Below are 21,241 nucleotides of genomic sequence, written 5' to 3' on the forward strand. Positions count from 1 at the left end.
TGCACATAATTCTGCATCCGTTGAAAGAGGCAATGCAGTATCCGTTGAAAGACATAGTGCATCATCCGTTGAAGTATATAATGAAGCATCCGTTGATCATAGTTCATCAACGGATAATCGATTTACATCATCAGTTGATAGAACTCCAAGTTTCCTGCAAAGGACCAACAACTCAGGGGGAGCTTCAACTGATCAACACTCTGTCTCACATCACGACAATACTGAGGCCACCTCATCTAGAGCACATCTTCCACCTCAAAGGAAATGGACCAAGAATCATCCCTTTGAACTGATCATTGGTGATGCATCATCTAAAGTGCAAACAAGAAAAGCTACTCAAAATGAATGTCTGTATAGTAGTTTTCTATCTCAGGAGGAACCTAAGAAAGTGGAAGAAGCCTTAATGGATCCAGATTGGATATTAGCTATGCAGGAAGAGCTGAACCAATTTGAGAGAAACAAAGTTTGGAAGCTGGTACCCAAGCCAAAGAACAAGAGTTCCATTGACACAAAATGGGTATTCAGAAACAAGATGGATGAAAATGGCATTGTCATAAGGAATAAAGCCAGATTGGTTGCTAAAGGCTATTCTCAACAAGAGGGAATAGATTTTGATGAAACATTTGCTCCAGTTGCAAGACTTGAAGCCATCAGAATCTTTCTAGCCTATGCAGCTAATGCCAATTTCAAAGTCTATCAGATGGATGTCAAGAGTGCATTTCTAAATGGGGAATTGGAGGAAGAAGTTTATGTAAGCCAACCTCCAGGCTTTGAAGATCAAAATTTTCCAGACCATGTCTATTATCTGTTGAAAGCACTCTATGGACTAAAGCAAGCACCTAGAGCCTGGTATGAGACTTTGTCAAAGTTCCTTCTAGATAATCATTTCACAAGAGGTACTGTTGACACAACTCTCTTCTTTAGAAATGTTAATGGCTCTAAGATACTTGTACAAATTTATGTAGATGATATTATATTTGGATCTACAGATGATAAGCTTTGTAAAAAGTTTGCTAAATTAATGCAAAGTAAATATGAAATGAGCATGATGGGAGAGCTAACTTACTTTCTTGGGTTACAAATAAAACAAGTTAGTAGTGGAATTTTCATTAGTCAAACTAAATATATTTATGATCTTTTAAAGAAGTTTGACTTAATGGATTGTTCACCTGCAAAAACTCCCATGGCCACTGCCACTAAGCTTGAATTAAACAAGGCTGAAAAGTCTGTGGATATTACAAGTTATAGAGGCATGGTTGGCTCACTTTTATATTTAACTGCTAATAGACCTGATATAATGTTTTCTACATGTCTCTGTGCTAGATTTCAAGCTGACCCTAAAGAATCTCACTTAGTGGCCATTAAAAGAATTTTCAGATATCTCAAGGGGACTCCAAATCTAGGAATTTGGTACCCTAGAGAGTCTGGTTTTGATCTAATTGGCTACTCAGATGCAGATTATGCAGGTTGCAAAATAGACAGGAAAAGCACAACAGGCACCTGTCAATTTCTAGGGAACAAGCTTGTATCATGGTTCAGCAAGAAGCAGAATTCTGTTTCCACATCAACAGCTGAAGCTGAGTACATTGCAGCTGGTAGTTGCTGTGCACAAATACTATGGATGAGGAACCAGTTATTTGACTATGGTATGACTGTTGACAAAATTCCAATATTTTGTGACAACACAAGTGCCATTGCCATTACTGAAAATCCAGTGCAGCACTCAAGAAGCAAGCACATTGATATCAAGTACCACTTCATTAGGGAACATGTGATGAAAGGTATAGTGGAACTTCATTTTGTTCCAAGTGAACAACAAATTGCAGACATATTTACCAAGCCACTTGATGAATCAACATTCACAAGATTGGTAAGTGAGCTAGGTATGCTTAATTACTCTTAAAATTCATGTCCTTATTGTAATTTGAATTGAAGCCTGAAATGTATAAGCTGCAAGAACAAATTTGATTTTTAACACAGATTATTCCATTAACGGATATTATCTATCCGTTGAAAGTCAAAATTATTCTGTTAACGGATGTTCATTATCCGTTGAAAGTCATATACATTTCTGGAATTTTTATCCGTCAACGGATAAAACTGAAGTGCTCTTCAACGGATGACAGTTTACCTAATCCGTTGAAATATCACATCAGTCGATTCAGGTGTTTCACAGCCGTTGATTCTATTGTCTTAACCGTTGATACTCATACATACAGCTGTATGTATTTGTTTTAAAGGTAGTTTTTAGAATACTTACAGTTTATTCTTAAACGGCTGAAATTCACTTACATATATTTATTGTTTAATCTCTTATTTATGTTTTTTTTTAATTTGAGAAAGTATATAAGCCCTTCTGATTTTTCATTTTTTACTTTACGCTTTCTTGAAATTTCAAAGCTTTTACCATTTTCTCTCTGCAAAACCTTCAAGTTATTCTCTGCAAATTCTACTCACAACAATGGCACCAGTAGTAAAGATTATGTCTCAATCTGGGTTCATCTATGAGAAGAACAATTTCATAGCTTTGGTAGCAAAGAATGAAGCCCACTCAGATTATCACAAAATGATGGACTTCATCAAAAACTGTAAACTTAGCTATGCAATGCTGGAAGCCCCAACGATTTACTGTGAAGTAGTTGAGGAGATTTGGACAACTGCTGAGTTCAACTCCATAGATATGACCATCTCTTTCACTCTCAAAGGTAAAAATCACTGTGTTAACTGTGATGATTTACTAGCATATTTTAAATTACCTGAGAATAATGCCATGACACCACACACTGATAATGATGTATCCAGCATGTTAGATTCCATAGGTTATTCTCTTAACTCTGCTAGTTTAGGGAGTATTAAAAGAAAAGGCCTTAGGAAAGAATGGAGTTTTCTTGGGGATGCCTTTATCAAGGTTTTCTCTGGGAAAATTAGCAATTTTGATGCCATAACTTCATCTCTTGTTAATATGCTCTATATGCTTGTTTCTGATAGGTATTTTAATTTTAGCAACTATGTTATGCTAGAATTGGGTACTAGATTAGGTAACAAAGCTAATAGATCTAATAACATCTATTATGCTAGATTCTTTATGTTATTGGCTAACCATGTTGCTGAAGGTTTGGTCATAACCAATGAGAATAATAAACTCAAGTGCTGGGCACAAGAGAAAAGAGTTCTTGCAGATTTATTGAGAATGGATCTCAACAGCAGTGTGCCATTGGTATATTTACCAATCATGAATGCACCTCAGGTAAGTGAGGTAATTGCTTCTACAACTCCTACTTCTTCCAACCCCTCTATTTCTTTATCTTCTAGTGTGGCCATGGAATCTGTGACAATGCCCCAACAGATTCCTACCAAGATCACCAAAACTAAACTTTCAAAATCAAAGACAAAGAAAACTACCTCTGTTGTTTCTCAAAAGACAACAGTTGTAACATCTACCATTAACCTTGAAGGGAGTGAACAGGGTGTGAGTGGTGACGGGAGGGGTGAACATCAAAGAAACCCCCAGGATAAGGAAGGAGAGATAAGTGCTTCCCAAGCAAGCCAAGCCACAGTTTCTCAAAAAGCTGTGGTGGTTGAAAGGGTTACTAGCATATCCCTAGCTGCATCCTCCCAAAAGGATGTAACTATTGAAAATAGTTCCCAACCAGGAACACAGAACAAACGAGGGAGGGACACTAAAGCCAAACACTCACCAACAAAAGCCTTTATTAGAAGAAAGAGAGCAAGAACCCAATCTTCTACACAGGGTGCACACACTGCACAGATACATCCATCTGTATCTATGCCTTCTCAAACTCAGTTTGATGTGGCTCCAACAAATGTGGAGTCACAGCCCCATTCTCTCACAATTAACACACATCAATCACCACACACTTCTTCACCATCTCTAGATGTGGATATGTTATTCCCATCAATTCCTGATTCTCCCTCTTTACAACTCAGGGAGGAGCCCCACTCAAATACAGGTGATCATCATCTTTTAGATGATTTGTTGGATCACCCGCAAATTCTTTCAGATGTAATTGAAGGATCTGTGTCACCAAAACTCATATCAATCTACACAGATTCAACAGTTATATCACTTTCAATTTCTACTTCTTTTCCTTCTTCAACGGATATCACTCATCCGTTGACAAGTGGTTGTTCTTCAACGGATAAGCTTAACAGCAGTTATCCGTTGATACCATCAGTTTCACCTTCAACGACTATTCCTCATCCGTTGATAGTCTCTACACACACAACTGAAACAATTCCAAGTGTAGAAGACTTGATTACTGTACAATCACTTCTAGGACTGAGGGAAGGGAGTGACAATTTGAGTGAGAGGCTGGGTTGCTCCCAGGCAAAAGGAGAGATTGAGAGCTCAAACATGCATGCTATTTTTTCCAGCATGGCAAAAGTAAGTGAGAGGAGTACCACCTTAGTAGGTGAAGGTGAGGGAGTGAGTTGTGTGAGCCAGGGGGAGCCCCTGATGCAAGAACATAGAGAAAATGAGAGAAAGGCAGGTACAACAGAAATAAGGATGGATCCAGCCATTGCTAGTGAGTCAATGATTGTGAATGATGCTGAAAAGGAAAGACAATTTCAGCAACATTACAAAGCTGTTATTGATAACATTTCCTTGGATGCTGACACTTTTACTCATCCTGTTTCAGCCTATCAATTATTGGCTGCACAGGGCAATGTGGAGGCAGAAAAGACACTACATCTAGTACATACAACAACATCTCTTCAAAGGGATAAAGCTGCTATTAACAAGATGCCTTCAACAGCTGGTGAGTTATTTGAAGAATTTGGAGTAAATTCTGATGATGATGACTTTGTTTCTTCTGATGGAAGCATGAACTTAGGGGGAGATGAAGGCCCTAGTTCTATTCCAAATTTACCTGAATGGGCCTTGACAAAGGAGTCTACAATAGGGCAATTCAATGTCTCCTTAGTCAAACAAATCAGTACTATCCAACAGGCCATTCAGAAAACTTCACATGCTGGTACCAAGGCAATCCTTAAAGCTCACTTGGACTCCCTGCATCTCATAAAGTTGCAGCAAGTAAGACAAAATCTGAGTGTGGATGAACTCAGAAAGGATATTGCTGACTTGAAATCCTACAATTCTAAAAAATTGGATTCAGTCATGCCCTATGGTACAATGCAGGACATTTTGTTGAGATTGAAAAAGGAATCACATACTGAAAAGAGGCTGGCCAAATTGGAAGACAGAGTTCAAGTTATTGAAGATTTTGTGGCCACCATTCTTCACAATCAACAATCTCAAACAAATCTACTTATGTAGCTGGCAAAAGCACAGGGCTTGACCCCTCTCCTTGATGATAACAAAAAGGGGGAGAGTAAAAGGGAAGGGGAAGGAGAGCCATCTACAAAAATCCAAATATCTAAAGTGCTAGTTCCTGCCATCACTACTTCTCCAATCATTCAAATCAAAGGAAAGCCTGATGGAATTGATTTAATCCAGCTAGCAGCAGCTGAAATTCAAGTGAAAGAGCAAAGGAGGAGAATTGATGAAAGGATGCAACAGCTGTTTGGCTCAACACAAGATAAATCAATATCTGTGAAACATAGCACAAAGGTTGAACCAATCAATATGGAGCACAAGCCAGAAAGGAGAAATAAGGTTGGAGAGACTTCTTTCAAGAATCTAAAACCTATGGTTCTCAAGCCCAACACTAGATCCAACAAGGACTCCACAAAGAACCCTCTAGACTTTGCTCAGATGAAAGAAGTGGACTTTCCTCTTCCAAAGCCTGATGAAGACAAAGTTTTGGGTACTAGCATCATAAAACACAAGGAGACCATGGATGAGGCAGTAAGGAGAAACATGGCTATTATCTTTAGAGAGGGAAAGAGCATATGTGTGATGCAAGGACATCCCAAATTCTCAATAGCCAAGAGGGAAGAAACCAAAAGGTTAAAGAAAGAAGCTGAAAAACTCAAGGCTGACAAAAGAGCACAAGCAAAGCTTGAACAAAAGCTAAAGTCAAGTCTAGTTGAAAATGAGAAAGGAATTGAAGTCAGGGGTGAAGACAAGATTGCAAACTTAGATGAGGTTTTTGGGAGTATATTTGGTGAAAGTATGGAGAAAAAAGAGGAATGGCAGAAGGGAAACAGAAGAAAGGCCAAGGCACATAGAAGGAGTGAAGGCAACACTGAAGAAACTAAATCTCTACCTTCCATACCTGAACCCTTTGTTGCTGATCCCACTATAAACATCCACGGTGAACCAATCATCCCAAAAGAGGAACCTATTGATTGGGACACCATCAATTTGCCTACCTTTTTAACCACTCTTCCACTACCAAAGAAACAGAAAAGAAAATCCAAATCTACACCTCCCCTAAACTCTAAGAAATTCACTCAAAAACATAAACCTAACCCTAAGCCACCCATTTCTAAAGATGATTATGTTCACATCTGTGACATAAAAGAAATTTCAGACATTGAACTCTATCTGGATGAGCTGGAGGATGTAAGGGGAATTGCTGCTTACAGACAGCTACCAGAGAGATTGGTGTTCAGATACAAAGGAGCTGGGGAAAGAACATGGCCTCTCTACAGGATTCTGAATGAAGGCTACTCTACCTTGATCAGAGTCTTTTCAGCCATACAAAAGGATTCTGGCTTTACCAGGACTGCCAAGACTGAAATTCTCAACAAGATTGCCAACATAAGGAAAACTTGGAGGGAGCCCAATGCCTTGCCCAGAACCTTACTCATTCAAGAAAGGGGAACTACAAATCACCTCATTGGTTGATGGAATTCAGAGATGATAAAGGAGTCAGAAGATTTTTCAGACTTGAAGACGAACTCAAGATTGCTAGCAATGAAACTCTCAAAGAAATGCAATCTAAGTTGGATATCAGTGATGAAGATGAAGCTGAATTCTTCAGATAACTCCAACTCCAAATTGAGGAAAATGACAAAGGGCTAGGAAAGAAAACCAGGGATCAAAGAAGAAAAAGATGATTTGCTCAGGCTAGAGGAGCATCCTTGGAAACACTGTAAATCTTCAATTACCTTCTAGTACATACACTTTTGCAGCACTTTTGAATTTCTACTTAGTTTCAGTTCATATATTTGTTAAGTGTTTTGTTATCATCAAGTTAACCTTGAATTTATGTCTACAATTCTTATAGACATAAATAGGGGGAGATTGTTAGGAATATATGTGCATTAGTTTGATGATATGTTTAACAAAACACTTAAGTAGAAATCTAGTGTTTGTAGCCTCAACGGATGAGACCATTTTGGCTATCCGTTGATGGTGTAGCTTTACTTAGAAATAAGTCTAGTGTTGTAGCACATTTCAGTCTCTGAATTTGAGATATAAATTCTTAAATGTTGAGGGAAATTATAAGTCATGTTGACTACTAGAGGATATGCAGATAGGAAGGCCAATTGTAAGTATTTCATGCCTTGTAATTTTGTATAAATGAAATGGTGTCAACGGATAACTTAAAGACCTTCAACGGATGAGAAACAAAGCTTCAACGGATGTCTCTAAAGCTTCAACGGATAACATCCTTCAACGGATGAGTGCATCAACGGATAGAGCTTCAACTGCTAACACATCAACGGATAAAGCCATCAACGGATGAAGGCTTCAACGAATGTTCTGTTAAATAGCAGTTGACAAGTGATAGTTGTACCTACAAACAGAGGCACATGGGTTGACAGAGACAACTGAGATGTGGTAGCCTATTTCAGGAACATCAGAAAAAGCAGCCGTTCTACTCTAGTATAAAGAGGCAATAGTCAACAATGTACTGGAGTAAAATGGAGAAGAAACAAGTGGAAAACTTATTTTATTATTGTACTTTTTATCTTTGTCTTCACTTGTAAACTTGGTAATATATAAACCAAGTAGCAGCTAGTAATTAGATGAGAATTTTTCCAGAGCTGTTTAGAAAAATCTTGAGAGAAAAATTATCTAGTTTGTACTAGGACGCAGCTGTGATCAACTTCTTGAATCACAGATTTTCTGAAATACCATCTCTGGTGGAACAACAATCCACCAGAAAAGTTTTTAAGGTCTGTTGTATTCTTTACATTAGTGTTTGAATATATATCTGTCAGTATTAGCTTAAAGCAATTCATACACTTGTTTATCTTAAACACATAGCCTTTGAAACTGCTCAAAACTTGAAAAAGTTTTGAGATTTACATTCAACCCCCCTTCTGTAAATCTCATTGTTAGTTCATTAGGAATAACAATAAATCCAAAAGTTTCCTTCTTGCCCTTTCCTACATACATCGGCATTCCCAAGTAATTCCCTGGCTTCTCCTTCTCCTTCACCCCCAGCGTTTCACAAATATTTCTTCTCTCCTCTACACCTGTATTCGGACTAAAAACAATATCAGATTTCCCATAGTTTATCACTTGGCCCGGCAATTTCTCATATTTTTGAAAAATACGCCACAAATGCTGTGCCTCCATATGTTTTGCTCAAAAAAATAAATAACAATCATCCGCAAAAAGTAAATGTGTTATACTTGGTGCACCCCGAGCCACTTTACAACCATGAATTAACTCACTCTCCTCGTATTGTCGCAGAATTCCGATCAATCCTTCAGCACAAATGATATATAAATATGGTGAAATCGCGTCTCCTTGTCTTATCCCCCGAGAAGGTCGTATATCACCAAATATTTTACCATCCTTCACAAAACTATAAGAAACTGATGTCACCAGCTGCATAATTCGCCATATCCACATATGAGGAAGCCCCATTTTATTCAACATCATCTCGATATATCTCCACTCCAGTCTGTCATATGCCTTAGAAATATCGACTTTTAAGCCTGCCATTCCTTCACTCCCCTGGGTTTTCCTATAAATATAGTTGTTTATATCAAAAGCAAGTAAAGCATTATCCGTGAGGAGGCGTCCTTCTATAAATACGGACTGATTTTCAGCAATAATCGACTCCAAGCACGGTTTCAGCCTATTAGCCATTATTTTAAAAATAATACGCATTACCACATTACAAAGCGATATAGGACGTAAATTAAATACTTGCTTAGGACATTTCACTTTCGGAATTAAACACACCAGAGTTCTATTTACTTCCTCAGGCAACTGACCATGCTCCATGAAGTTCTCACAAAAAACTCCCACATCCTTCCCTACCACGTTCCAGTAAGTTCGAAAGAAACATGGGTTCAGGCTATCTATCCCTGGCGACTTCTCTGGATACATATCAAACACAGCTACCCTCACTTCTTCCTCCGTCAGCCCCTGCACCAGGTCATTACATTGATCACCTGTGACTTGCTTAAACTCTATTCTTTTTGAAAGTTGCTCTCCAGCCTCTGTCTGTAAGAATATATTTTCGAAATACTTGATAATAATATCTTGAATTTCCTCATCCGTATCACGCCATTCACCCTCATCATCTTTTAATCTTGTTATGCTCTCTTCTTACTGATGCAAACTTATGAAAGAACCGGGTGTTGTTGTCCCCATCCTTAAGCCAATATTGTTTAGCTCCCTGCCTCCAAAAAATCTCTTGTTTCTCTAACAACTTCATATAGTTCCACCTTGCATCATTGTACCCACGCACTCCATCTTCATCTCTCCTTGACCTCAGCCTTTGTATTTCCTTTCTATAAAAGCTCAAATTCAACTTCAAATTTTTTATTAATCCTTCTCCTCATTCCTCCAACTTCATACAACAGCTCGCCATTTTACTCAATAAGTCATGGTTTCCTTCCTCAGTCCAGCATTCCTGAATAATATTACGACATTCATTTTCATAGATCCACATGTTTTCAAATCTGAACCTGCTTATCCTAGGCATGTAAACTTGATGATTTAGCTGAAGACATAAATGCATATGGTCTGATGTCGATACCTCGTGCACCTGAACTTCTGCATTTGGAAACAAATCAAGCCATTCTTTGGTAGCCAAACCCCTGTCCAATCTTTCCATCACCCATTTATCAGTTCCTCTCCATCACTCCCATGTAAAATTTTCTCCTTTATAACCCAAGTCCACTAAATTACACTCCTCTATTGCTTCTGAGAAACCATTCAACAACGAACGAGGGTAGTTCTAACCTCCTTTCTTCTCATCAGCTGTCATAAGATCGTTGAAGTCACCAATTATACACCATGGCAACTCCAAATCCCCAGCTAATTGTCTTAACATCTCCCAAGCCTCAGTTCTCCTACTTTGTTCTGGAAATCCGTAATAAACTGTATAGCGCCACCGCCCTATCTGTTCATGCATCACCTCAAAATCAATAAAATATTGATTACTATTTATCACCATAAGACCTCCTTCATTCTTCCACATTAGAGCCAAACCTCTAGCTTGCCCACGAGCATCTACTCCAAAACATCCTGTAAACCCCAATTGCTTTCGAACTTTATCTAATTTATTCTTTTTACACTTAGTCTCACTTAAGAAAATAATACCGGGCCTATAAAAATTAATTATTTCTTTCAGCAGTCTAACTGTCTATGGGTTGGCCAGCCCACGACAGTTCCACGCAATAAGGCTCATAATTATAGGCGGGTCTGGGCTCCGGGACCTGCCATTTGCAAGTTTAAAGACTCGTTTTTTTGATTTTCAATATTCAAAATCTCATATTTTTCCCCCTTGTTTCCTCCACCTTTTCCTCCGATCTTTTCCTTTTTGGGTCATACACCACCTTATCCCTTTCCATAGTTACACTTCCTGAATCATCGGTTTTATTGTTCCCATCATTTACCCTATAATCACGCCCCTTAATTGCAATTCCTCCCTGATCTCCTAGATTTTCTCTAACAACTCCATCTACCTCCATGAATTTCGCTTGTCCCTGTCCTCCGTCCTGGTTCACCGATGAAGCTATTCCTTTACCGTCTCCCTTCATCCATGTATTATTGACTCCCCCTGTATTTCTTAACCATCTCGTACCTGAGTTAAGTTTTTCAGCATTTTTCGACAGTGCACGCAACCATACTCCAAAGGCCTTTTCCACTACTTTGTCTGGGTTTGCATAAAGAACATTGCAATCCCTCTTTGAGTGTTCCAGAATTCCACATATAAAGCAAAAGGTACCCAGGCGTTCATACTTGAAATTTATCCAACTCCAGCTGTCTCCTTCTCGCTTTATCTTCAACCTCTTCTTCAATGGTTTTCCACATCTAACTTCACTCGTATACGTATAAAAAGCTTCCACACTCCATCAAGCGCATTTACATCCATACGTATAAATTTTCCTATTGCTGCGCCAACACTTTTCAAAATGTTCTCAGACAACAAACCCCTTGGCACATCATAGATTTGCACCCACATATCCATATACTGAAGTTTAACTGTATTAGGATCTTCACCATCTGCTAATTGATGCAAAACCAGAGTAGCTTGCTCAAATGACCAAGGCCCACCCTCAACAACCTTCTGAATATCCATTTTATGGAAGAAAACAAATGAATATCTCATTCCTCCAATATCGTGTACCTCCATCCCTTCCTTCGGACGCCAAAATGTAGCCATCATGTTCTGCATAGCGTAGACATTAATATTCTTCTCCGTTAAAAACTTTCCAATCAGAACATATGTTTGCCTCTATTCCACAGCCTCTCCCCTAGCCACAATGAAAGGAATATGTCCTAAGTCCAATCATGTATTAGGATTTAGGAATAACTTTTTATATAATCTGTTTTTGATTTCATTGATTTTAATAAAAGACTTGTTTTGTTTTTATTACGGGCTCTATCTATTTAAGTGTTTAAATAAGATATACCATAGTTTAGAGTAAAGCTTTTTATGGATTATGATGAGATCATAATAGTGAGACCTAAAAAGATGATAACTCTAAACTTAAATAGTTCCTGGTCATAGGATTACTAACTGGTAATTAATAATCCGCAAAGATCGGTACATACTATGCTTGCTTCATTATGAAGGATGTCTGTTCTCATAGATATTTGTGTGGTGACACTATAGCTAGTATGTAGGTGCTTATTATAGAATAAGTTCACTGAACATGACACGCACAGCTGAACAACTGATGGAGTTCACTCACGTGTCAGCAGTTGTTCACATAGTGATAGTTGTACAAGTATCCTTAGACTTGAGGTCATCATAGTCATCTTGTGTACACTGAACTATGCTTTGGTTTAGTTCTTAGTCTCCAGGGACAATTATTAGGGCTCTACTGGGTATAGGAATTTGTACACGAAGATAGTGTATGATCAATAAAGGATCTACCCCTTCCAGTGAAGGAAGCGAATGTTCAAGGCTGATCCACTTATGCTAGTTCAGGAATCTCTGGCCAGAGTGAATGAAATTAGAAAGGAGTTTCTAATTTGCATAGAACTAAGCATAGTAAATGGTAAGCAAGTGATTGAATTAGATAGGCTTGACACGAGATCCATGCCTTGTATTTAATCGGGACATTGTAGGGTAGAAGGAGTTTATTGTACGGTAACTATTCACTGAATAGGTTCTTGGTATTCTAAGCAGTGAATTCATATTATCCGGATAGTCGCGATATGCTGAGAAGTATCCCTCACGATATAGAATAAATGTGATTAATTAATTAATCATATTTAATAAATTAGAGAATTTATATAAATAATGATAAAATACTTTTCTTATTATTTATTTCTACTACCGGCTTAATATTGAACCTACAAGGTCACACCATAAAAAGAGAATGATTTAATGGTGGAGGAATTAATTAATAATGCCTGATAATTATTTATTTATGAAATAAATAATTAATTGGCAAATTTAATAATTGATTAAATGAGATTTAATTGATTATAAATTAATTAAGAAAAGTTCTTAATATTATTAATTAAAGGATTTAATTTTTGGAAATTAAATCAAGAGAGAGAATTATTTCTAAAGTGTTTAGAAAAAGGATTAATAATTAAAAGGTGTTTTAATTATTAATAAGAATAATAAATGGGATAATAATAATATTATTTATGGGAAAATTTCAGCTGAAAATTTTGCCTATAAATATACTATTATAGACCCTATTTTCATTTGAACCCAAAAAGTTTGGAAAACCCAATTCTCTCCACCTCCTTCCTCCTCCTTAACATCGTTTTCTTGGTGGATACCGGTGGAGTGCTTCACACTTGAGGAGCAACTGCTAAGGATCTCTGATCGTTGTCTCCGAATTATTTTAAAGGTTAGATTCGATCCCTATGTTTTTACCACGATTTATATGCTATTATTTGGATTTTATATGTGTAAAAAGTGTTTTGCCATGCCCGCTGCGATTAAAAATCCAACACACAACTATTCCCCCTTCGTCTTCTTCTTCAATAATGAGTCCCACATACATCTCCTTCAACGATTTCTCTTGTCCAGACATTTCTACTAGATACTAATTCAAAAAATATCACTGAAGATTATATGATTGCTGATTAACTTTTAACTGTATGTGAACGAATGAAAGAAAAAAAACTGTCAATATTGATAGAGAGAAAAAACTGTCATATTGACAGAGGATCGATCATCTAACTTAAATGCAAGTGGTAGATGACAATTTAATTAGAGACGAGTTGTTGCTATTATCAGGGCGCATCTAAGTGGCATCGGGGGAAACATGTTCCCTTAAAATTAAATTTTACGTTTTTTATCATTAAAATTTTTGAAAATATATGAAAGTGCCCCCATAAAATTCAAAATCATAAAAATATCTTTTCAAAATTTGCTCAGTATCTCCTTGAAAATATATTTATGGATCCGCCCCTGACTATTACTAAGTAAATATTAAAAAAATTCATCCACATAATCGCGGCTTGTTACAATTTGACTTTATGGTTCAACCGCCAGAATAATTAAAAAAAAACTAATTTTAATACATTTTTCGTTTATGGAATGAATTATATGGCTTTAACTCATTCACATCCTTTATCACTTAAATCATGTATAGTGTTAATTGAATAAGTGTTACAAGTCAAGTTTCAATATTCAACTAGTTTTATTTATGTGTATAGTTCATATATATATATAATAAAAATATATTAATAATTTATATAATATGTTGTTGGCGAGTGCAACCAAAATTTTGCAATTTTTAATAAAATGAATTCGTAATCAAATCATAAATTAATGATTATCTAAAATTTCATTCATAATTGTTCGTATGTTGTGATTATTCATAATATGCGAATTAATTCAATTACAAATAATTTTTACGATTAATGCGGTTGAGCGGAATGAATGTACACTCTGACCTTGTACCTCATAAGGCTTGGATTAACTTAAAATCGCCAAGGTCACTGACATTTAAACTAGAGCGGGCAATCGGGCCGTGTCGTGTACTTTCGTGTTGTGTAATTTCGTGTTTCGTGTACGTAAACATGAAACTCATATCCGACCCGAAATGATTTCGTGTACCCATATGTGGAACCCATATCCGATTGGAATCGTGTCGTGTACTTTCCGTGTACTCTTCGTGTATATTAAATAAAAAATTAATATAATATATATATATACATATAATATATAAAAAATCTATTTTAATGTATAATTTAATGATATATGGAGACTGTATATATAAATACGGAGAGTGTATATATAAAAAATTAATATAATATATATACATAGTATTCTATAAAAACTTGTAAATATTTATATTATATTTATATTATATACATAAATATATGCATGTGTTATATATATTAATTTATAAATATATTTATCTCGTGTAATTTCGTGTACTTTCGTGTACCTAAACTGAAACCCATATCGGATACTAAATCTATCGTGTAATTTCGTGTTCGTGTACATTCATGTTCCGTATACCAAAAATTAAAACTCATATTCGTATTTTTCGTGTCGTTTCGTGTCGTGTTTGATAAAGTATAGAGAGAAGAGAGAAAAGTAGGCTTTTATTATAATATGACTTGTTCTTGATTACAATAGAAGATGGGCTTATATAGCCAACAACCATACATAATAAAGGAAAATATCCTAATAAGGAAACTATTATAATAATGAAACTATCCAATAATATAATATCATTATATATGTTAACATCCCCCCTCAAACTCACGATGTTGAATCGAGAGTTCGCCAACCAAGAGACGGAGCCACGTAACCAAACATATCCAAAGTTGCAACACCAAATTCAAGAGCATCCAAACAAATCCAAAAACTTCAAAACGAATCCAAAGACGCAACAACAAAAGAGAACGCAACAACAAAAGAGAAATCATCGAAAGACGCAGCAACCCAAAAGAAAACAAAGCAATCAAATAACAAAAACAACAAATCTGCAACCAAGCTCCATAATCAACCCAATACAAACTCCAAATAACTGAATCCAAGTCAACGAACTATATCTAATCCTCAACCTAATAAAACTGTATCCCAATTCAAATTGTATCCAAATTTAATCAAATCCTGCGAAAGCCAGTGTGCCTAGAGCACCAGATAAACTAAACCAATGTGCCTAGAGCACTAGATAAACTAAACCAATCCCTCAAAGGGCCAATGTGCCTATAGCACCAAATAAACTAAACAATCCCTCGCAGGGCTAATGCTCCTAGAGCACCAAATATACTAAACCAATGTGCCTAGAGCACCAAATATAGTACACCAATCCCGCGAATGGCCAATATGCCTAGAACACCAGATAAAATAAAACAAAAAAACGGAGAAGTATACAGATATGCATAGGGCTACCTCCATCATCAACACGAGAAAAAGAAAGGAAGATGAGAGCGAAAGAAGGAAAAAAACAATATTATCAAGGAGTCAATATCATCAATGCGAGACCGAAAGTGTGTATTAGAGTCCCAACCAAAACCAGTGGAAAAATTGTACGAGAGTTCTAACCAAAATCACCAGAAAAGTTGTATGAGAGTCCCAACCAAAATGAAGAAAAAAAATAGTCATGATTAAAACTCAAAATCATCTGAGAAAAAGAAAACAAATAGTCGATTTGAATAAGAAGAATACGAGAAAAATAAATCATGTCACGTGTTTTAAACCCAACATGTGAAACCCAATATAACTCATCATCAACCTATCCCAGACCGAACCATAACTCTGATACCATGATAAAGTATAGAGAGAAGAGAGAAAAGTAGGGTTTTATTATAATATGACTTGTTCTGGATTATAAAAGAAGATGGGCTTATATAGCCAACTAACATACATAATAAAGGAAAATATCCTAATAAAGAAACTATTATAATAATGAAACTATTCGATAATATAATATCATTATATATGTTAACAGTGTTCACGTATCGTATACCAAATTACCGCTCTAATTTTAACTCATTCGGATTCAGTTGAGTACACTAGCCTACAATGTTCTTGAAGAGAGCAATCAATAATATCTGCATCAATAGAAACAACAATAAATGAGGGAAACTGCCAGACTGGTGGTGGTAGGCTGGTAGGTAAACTTGTATTGTGTCATTGACCAGTGCTGCTGCTATTACAACATGTGTAGTTTATCACTTATTCATTGTCATTGCTAGCTGGGGGCCCGTGGCCTAATAAGCACAAGAAATATTGGTGGAGATAAATTTCTTATTTATTTCTAAAATTAGTATATCTATATTTTTTTATCCTAGTTAACCTGCGGTCGCTATCCTTCGGGTGCGTACTGGATAAATCATACGGGCTCACGCAATAACCTGCAAATCACATGAATCAAGGTAAACCGTATTTAATCGACAAACTCTGACTCATACATAATCATAAATTCTCCTTCCATGACTTGTGACTAAAAGGATAATTATCCTCATTTTAACCAACTGAACCAACCTTGCGGGCATTAGTATATTAGAAATGAGTTGGAGCATCTTTAACGGAGATGGTTAGGGATTGCCAAATTTTATGTGGCATGATGACTTTGGCGTCGGTCGGTCCTAGAAACGGTCACGAAATATTCTTTATCAAACGAAAAGGTCCCACTCGTGCGCGTGATAAAATATATGCCCAAAAGATTGCCAACTTATTGGAGATGTATGGTTGTCAAGATGTTATTCATCAAAATTGTCAAAACTGACAACTTCCAAAAATGGTTAAAATACATGTAAAGTGTAAAAAGTGAATATTAATACACTTCTTTTAATTTATGTGCTATTTATAATTTAATTCATGGACCACAAAGGCAACTTTTATAGTAGAATGTTGTCAGATTGATATAAAATTAAGTGAATATAAAATATTAATATATATGATGATTTTGCTTGACAAAGTATTTTGACTAGGAGATATTCACTAGTGTCCATCTATTGGACTTGCTCTTATATCCCAATTTGTGATCAGCATGGATTATACTCTTTGAAGCTCACTCATCATCCAGTGATTCATTTATCAAGATTGGAAAAAATATTTTATCCATATTAGGATATTAATTCATCAAGATTATATTCATAAGAATAAATTTCTTAATTGTTTGGGAAAATTATGTAGGTAACATCTATGCTGGAATGTGCAAGGCATGGTCCATAACAAATTGGCAGCTAAGTAAATGATTCCTCAACAGTAAACTTTGGAGTTTCTGGTCTTTTGACATACCATGAAGCTATTGCTAAGTTTAAGGTCCATAGCATCATCATCCCCATCTTTACATACAAATATTCTCTTTTTGTGAAGTGGTGGTCACCATCAAAATGGCTTGTTTGGCCATTAAACTTCAAAGTTATCTAAACTTGAGTTGATAATTTCTACATAGTTGTAAACAAGAACACATCTTAGTAATTTTTTGTTTCACATCTCTTCTACAATCCACATTCTTAAAATGTACTGCTAAATAAAGCTTAAGATCTAACAAAATGTTGCCTAAAAAGACAAGCATAGTCCACAAAAAAGGAAGCATAGAAATACAACAAACAATAAATCCTTGTGCAGATTACATGAGTGATGGCTTTCTTTCTGCAGGGTCGTCCCAAGTTTCTCCAGTAGAATTTAGACCTCCATACGAAGCAGCAAGCCCACCTCCGATCGAATCGAGAAATGTCGAGTACCCTTTTGAGGAAGCTGCACCAGCCCCTCCGATTCCAAGCCCAAGTAGATCAAGAGTTGTGGGTCTGTTCCCATACAAAGATGGCGAGCTACCTAACATCAAATTTGTCAAGTGTGATCCTCTAGCATCGTTAGAAAATCCCAGTCCAAGGTCAGCTGTCACTGGATAAACAATGCTTTCATGTGATGTGTTGCCTCCCTTCCATTGCATTGAAGGCGTGGTCGTCATGTCATCTTGGGGATCAGTTGAACCTGACGACATTGATAATCCAAGTCCGCGAAGGAATGAACCCGACGAGGTTGCACCCATTTGAGCTGCCTTCTGTAGCAATGCAGTTGCAGATAATGCTGCCTGTGACGATGCCTTGTACTGACATTGGTCTGAAGCTGAGAATAAAGATGAGGCAGTGCTTGAATAATACAGGGACGAGAGCGATAGTGACATGGGTTCTATAGGAGTTCGATCAGAGCAAGACACGTCACACAAGTACGAAGAGGGTGGTTGCAAGACTACAGGTGGAGCAGACGACGATGATGCAAATATACTGGCAAATACACCACTGGTGTCACTTACTTTGCTAGCGGTGTTACTTGCTTTGCCACTGCTAGAGGTGAAGGAACCACTTGCACTTGTTGTGGCAGGGGACTGTGCTGGTTGCAAAACCCCACTTGGATTCTCTTGTATCTCTAGTTAAAATAATTATAAACTGAAGATTAGATTCAGCAAAATCATAAAATAATAACTAGGTGTTTCCTTTTAAAAAGTTTTAACTTATTGAATAGGAGTTCAAAAGCTTTCAGGGCAATCATGGCTTCCTTTTCTCTCTCCCAACACTTAAAAATCTCCCTTTCTTAATGGCTTTTCCTTCTTTTTGCTCTATTTAACTTGTAGTTTATTCACTCTCAAAAGTTACCAATAAAGAAAGAACCACTACCATAACATATAGACAAATCATAACAATAAAATAATACTTGCAACTTAACTGAACAAAACAAACTCAAAACCATTCATAGCTTCCAAAAATTTACCATCTACAATGCTGACAAAATGAAAGGATTGTCATATTAATTTACCTGAGCTCTGAATTGACAGAACTGGAGATAGTACTGAGGTAGATGGAGTATGAGGCGGCTGTGGACTATACTGCGGCGGAGGTGGTGGCGGAACCTCCTCAGCTTTGACAGCTTTAGCATCTTCATCAATCACTGACGGCTGAGTAGTTTTTGCATCAATCACGGGTGGCTGAGTAGTTTTTGCAGCTTCCTGAGCTAAGGCTTCGCAAAATGCTCTATGTGTAATGAAGCTATCTCTCCTACAAATCAGTTGATGCAATTTTGCTTAACGTATTTTTCTAAAAAATGAATCAAGATATGAATTGTAACTATTAAGTCATTATCCTGACACAAAATAACACAGTATCGGAGTTCTATTCATCTAATTCTCGAATTTGGATCCTAAGAAATCTCACAATCTAAGACGGTGCATATCATGATCATCATCACATAAGCAATAAAAACAAAGTCCACCAAAGTCCACCAATCGCATCTATACAATTAATATATAATCAACGCAAAACAGACCTAGAAAACAAAGTTCCGCAATCACATCAATTTGCATCAATACTAATACATAAGCATTAAGCAATGTAAAACTAACCTAGAAAACAAAGTTCCGCAATCACATCTATACTCTCGAGTACCACAAGTCTTACTATGTGCCTTCCAATCCGATTGCACAGCATACTTCTTCAAACACCTCTCACACTTCCATTTCTTTTCCCCATGTTTTCGACTAAAATGCTTCTTAATTCCAGTAAGATCTCCTAAAGCTCGCGACGGATCGTGATGTACGCAATTCAATTCTGGACAAACATAAACTCGCTTCTTAATCTCCTTACTAGTTCTCTGCTTTAACTTCCACGGCAAGTTATGACCTCGTCTATGTAACTGCAGATTTTGATCTCTCTGAAATCCTTTACTACAAATCTCGCAAATAAATCTATTTGTTGCTTGTAAAGTTTTTGGTGATAACGCTATCACTTCAGCTTGTGGATCTACAATAACATAACATTCATATCCTCAATCATTACTTTAATAATTATAAACTTAATCATCTACAAATTAATTATTAGTACATATATGATTAGATATTCGTTACCTACAAACGGTTCGATAAGTTATCTTATCGACTTATCGAACCGTTTGTAATTTGTATTTAAACGAATATACGCGTGTTTGTATATTCGTTTAAATACGAAGATGATTACCTGGCATTCCGGGGAGATTGCGTTTCTTTTTAGCAGGTGGCGGTTGAGTAGGTGAAGAACACACAGTAGCTTCAGCTGAAACTGAGGTTTCCATTTTTTTGAAAGATCAAATAAACAACATCAAACTTTTAGCTATATAGAGAGGGAGCATGTGTGAACGGAGAGTTGAAGGAAGGGTAATTGGGTCGGGTCATAGACGGTGGGCTGGTACGGAGAGAGATGGGAGAGATAGAGAGAGAGAAAGAGAGGAGTTGAAGATGAGAGGTGATTGTGAATAAAATAATGTTAAAATGCGGCGGTAGTTAAAGTATGGTTTGTTGTGTTATTATTACAGTGAAGAGTGTTTAACTGAGGCCAGGCTCCGGGTTAAAAAAAAATTGTGTTCCCGAGTTTTTAAAAAGAAAGTAAGAAATAAAATGTTTTGAAGTTAAACTATTTTTATTTCATATTTAAGGATCGTTTGGTTCACTGAATTCTGAAATCAGGTATGAATTTCAGTTATTCGAACTTTATACCTGATATTTGGTTCAAAACAAAAATTTGATACTCATTTCACATCTAAGGGGAGGTGGGTATCAGAGAGCGTATGCGAATCAGCTTTAACTACTATTTTAATTTATATTTAAACATTTAAATGTAATTATATAATATCAAAATGAATATACAAACAAAAATATATTAAAATAACAATAAAACAATATATTTAATTAAATTAAAATTATTTATTTAAAATATTCTAAATTAAAAACGTTAATTCCAGCGCTCAACCAAACATATGATATATGATACCTCTCGATTTCTGATTTCAACCCGATACCACGTCTTGAACCAAACCAAACGATCCCTTAGAGTGGAAGTTTTGAAGAGAAAAGTTGTTTAATTTATATTTATTGTTAGTTATTAATTATTTTCATTTTTATTAAATTCGAGAATATAATTATGAATAAAAATGAAAAATTATCTACTTTAACTTCCACATATTTTTCTTTCATTTTCGGACATGGGTAA

General features: G+C 36.3%; 1 protein-coding gene across 1 annotated transcript; it reads right to left on the reverse strand.

The window, feature by feature from the left end:
• Positions 1-17,673: 17,673 nt before the first annotated feature.
• Positions 17,674-20,518, reverse strand: LOC141721703 (zinc finger protein GAI-ASSOCIATED FACTOR 1-like). Its single transcript, XM_074524753.1, has 4 exons — positions 20,234-20,518; positions 19,624-20,020; positions 19,041-19,279; positions 17,674-18,653 (listed from the first exon to the last, which is right to left on the reverse strand). Exons 1-4 carry the CDS (start codon positions 20,325-20,327, stop codon positions 17,854-17,856), a joined length of 1,530 nt encoding a protein of 509 aa, XP_074380854.1. The 5' UTR covers positions 20,328-20,518; the 3' UTR covers positions 17,674-17,853.
• Positions 20,519-21,241: the final 723 nt, after the last annotated feature.

This window comes from Apium graveolens, chromosome 4 (genome assembly GCF_009905375.1).
Source record: "Apium graveolens cultivar Ventura chromosome 4, ASM990537v1, whole genome shotgun sequence".
NCBI classification, from domain to species: domain Eukaryota; kingdom Viridiplantae; phylum Streptophyta; class Magnoliopsida; order Apiales; family Apiaceae; genus Apium; species Apium graveolens.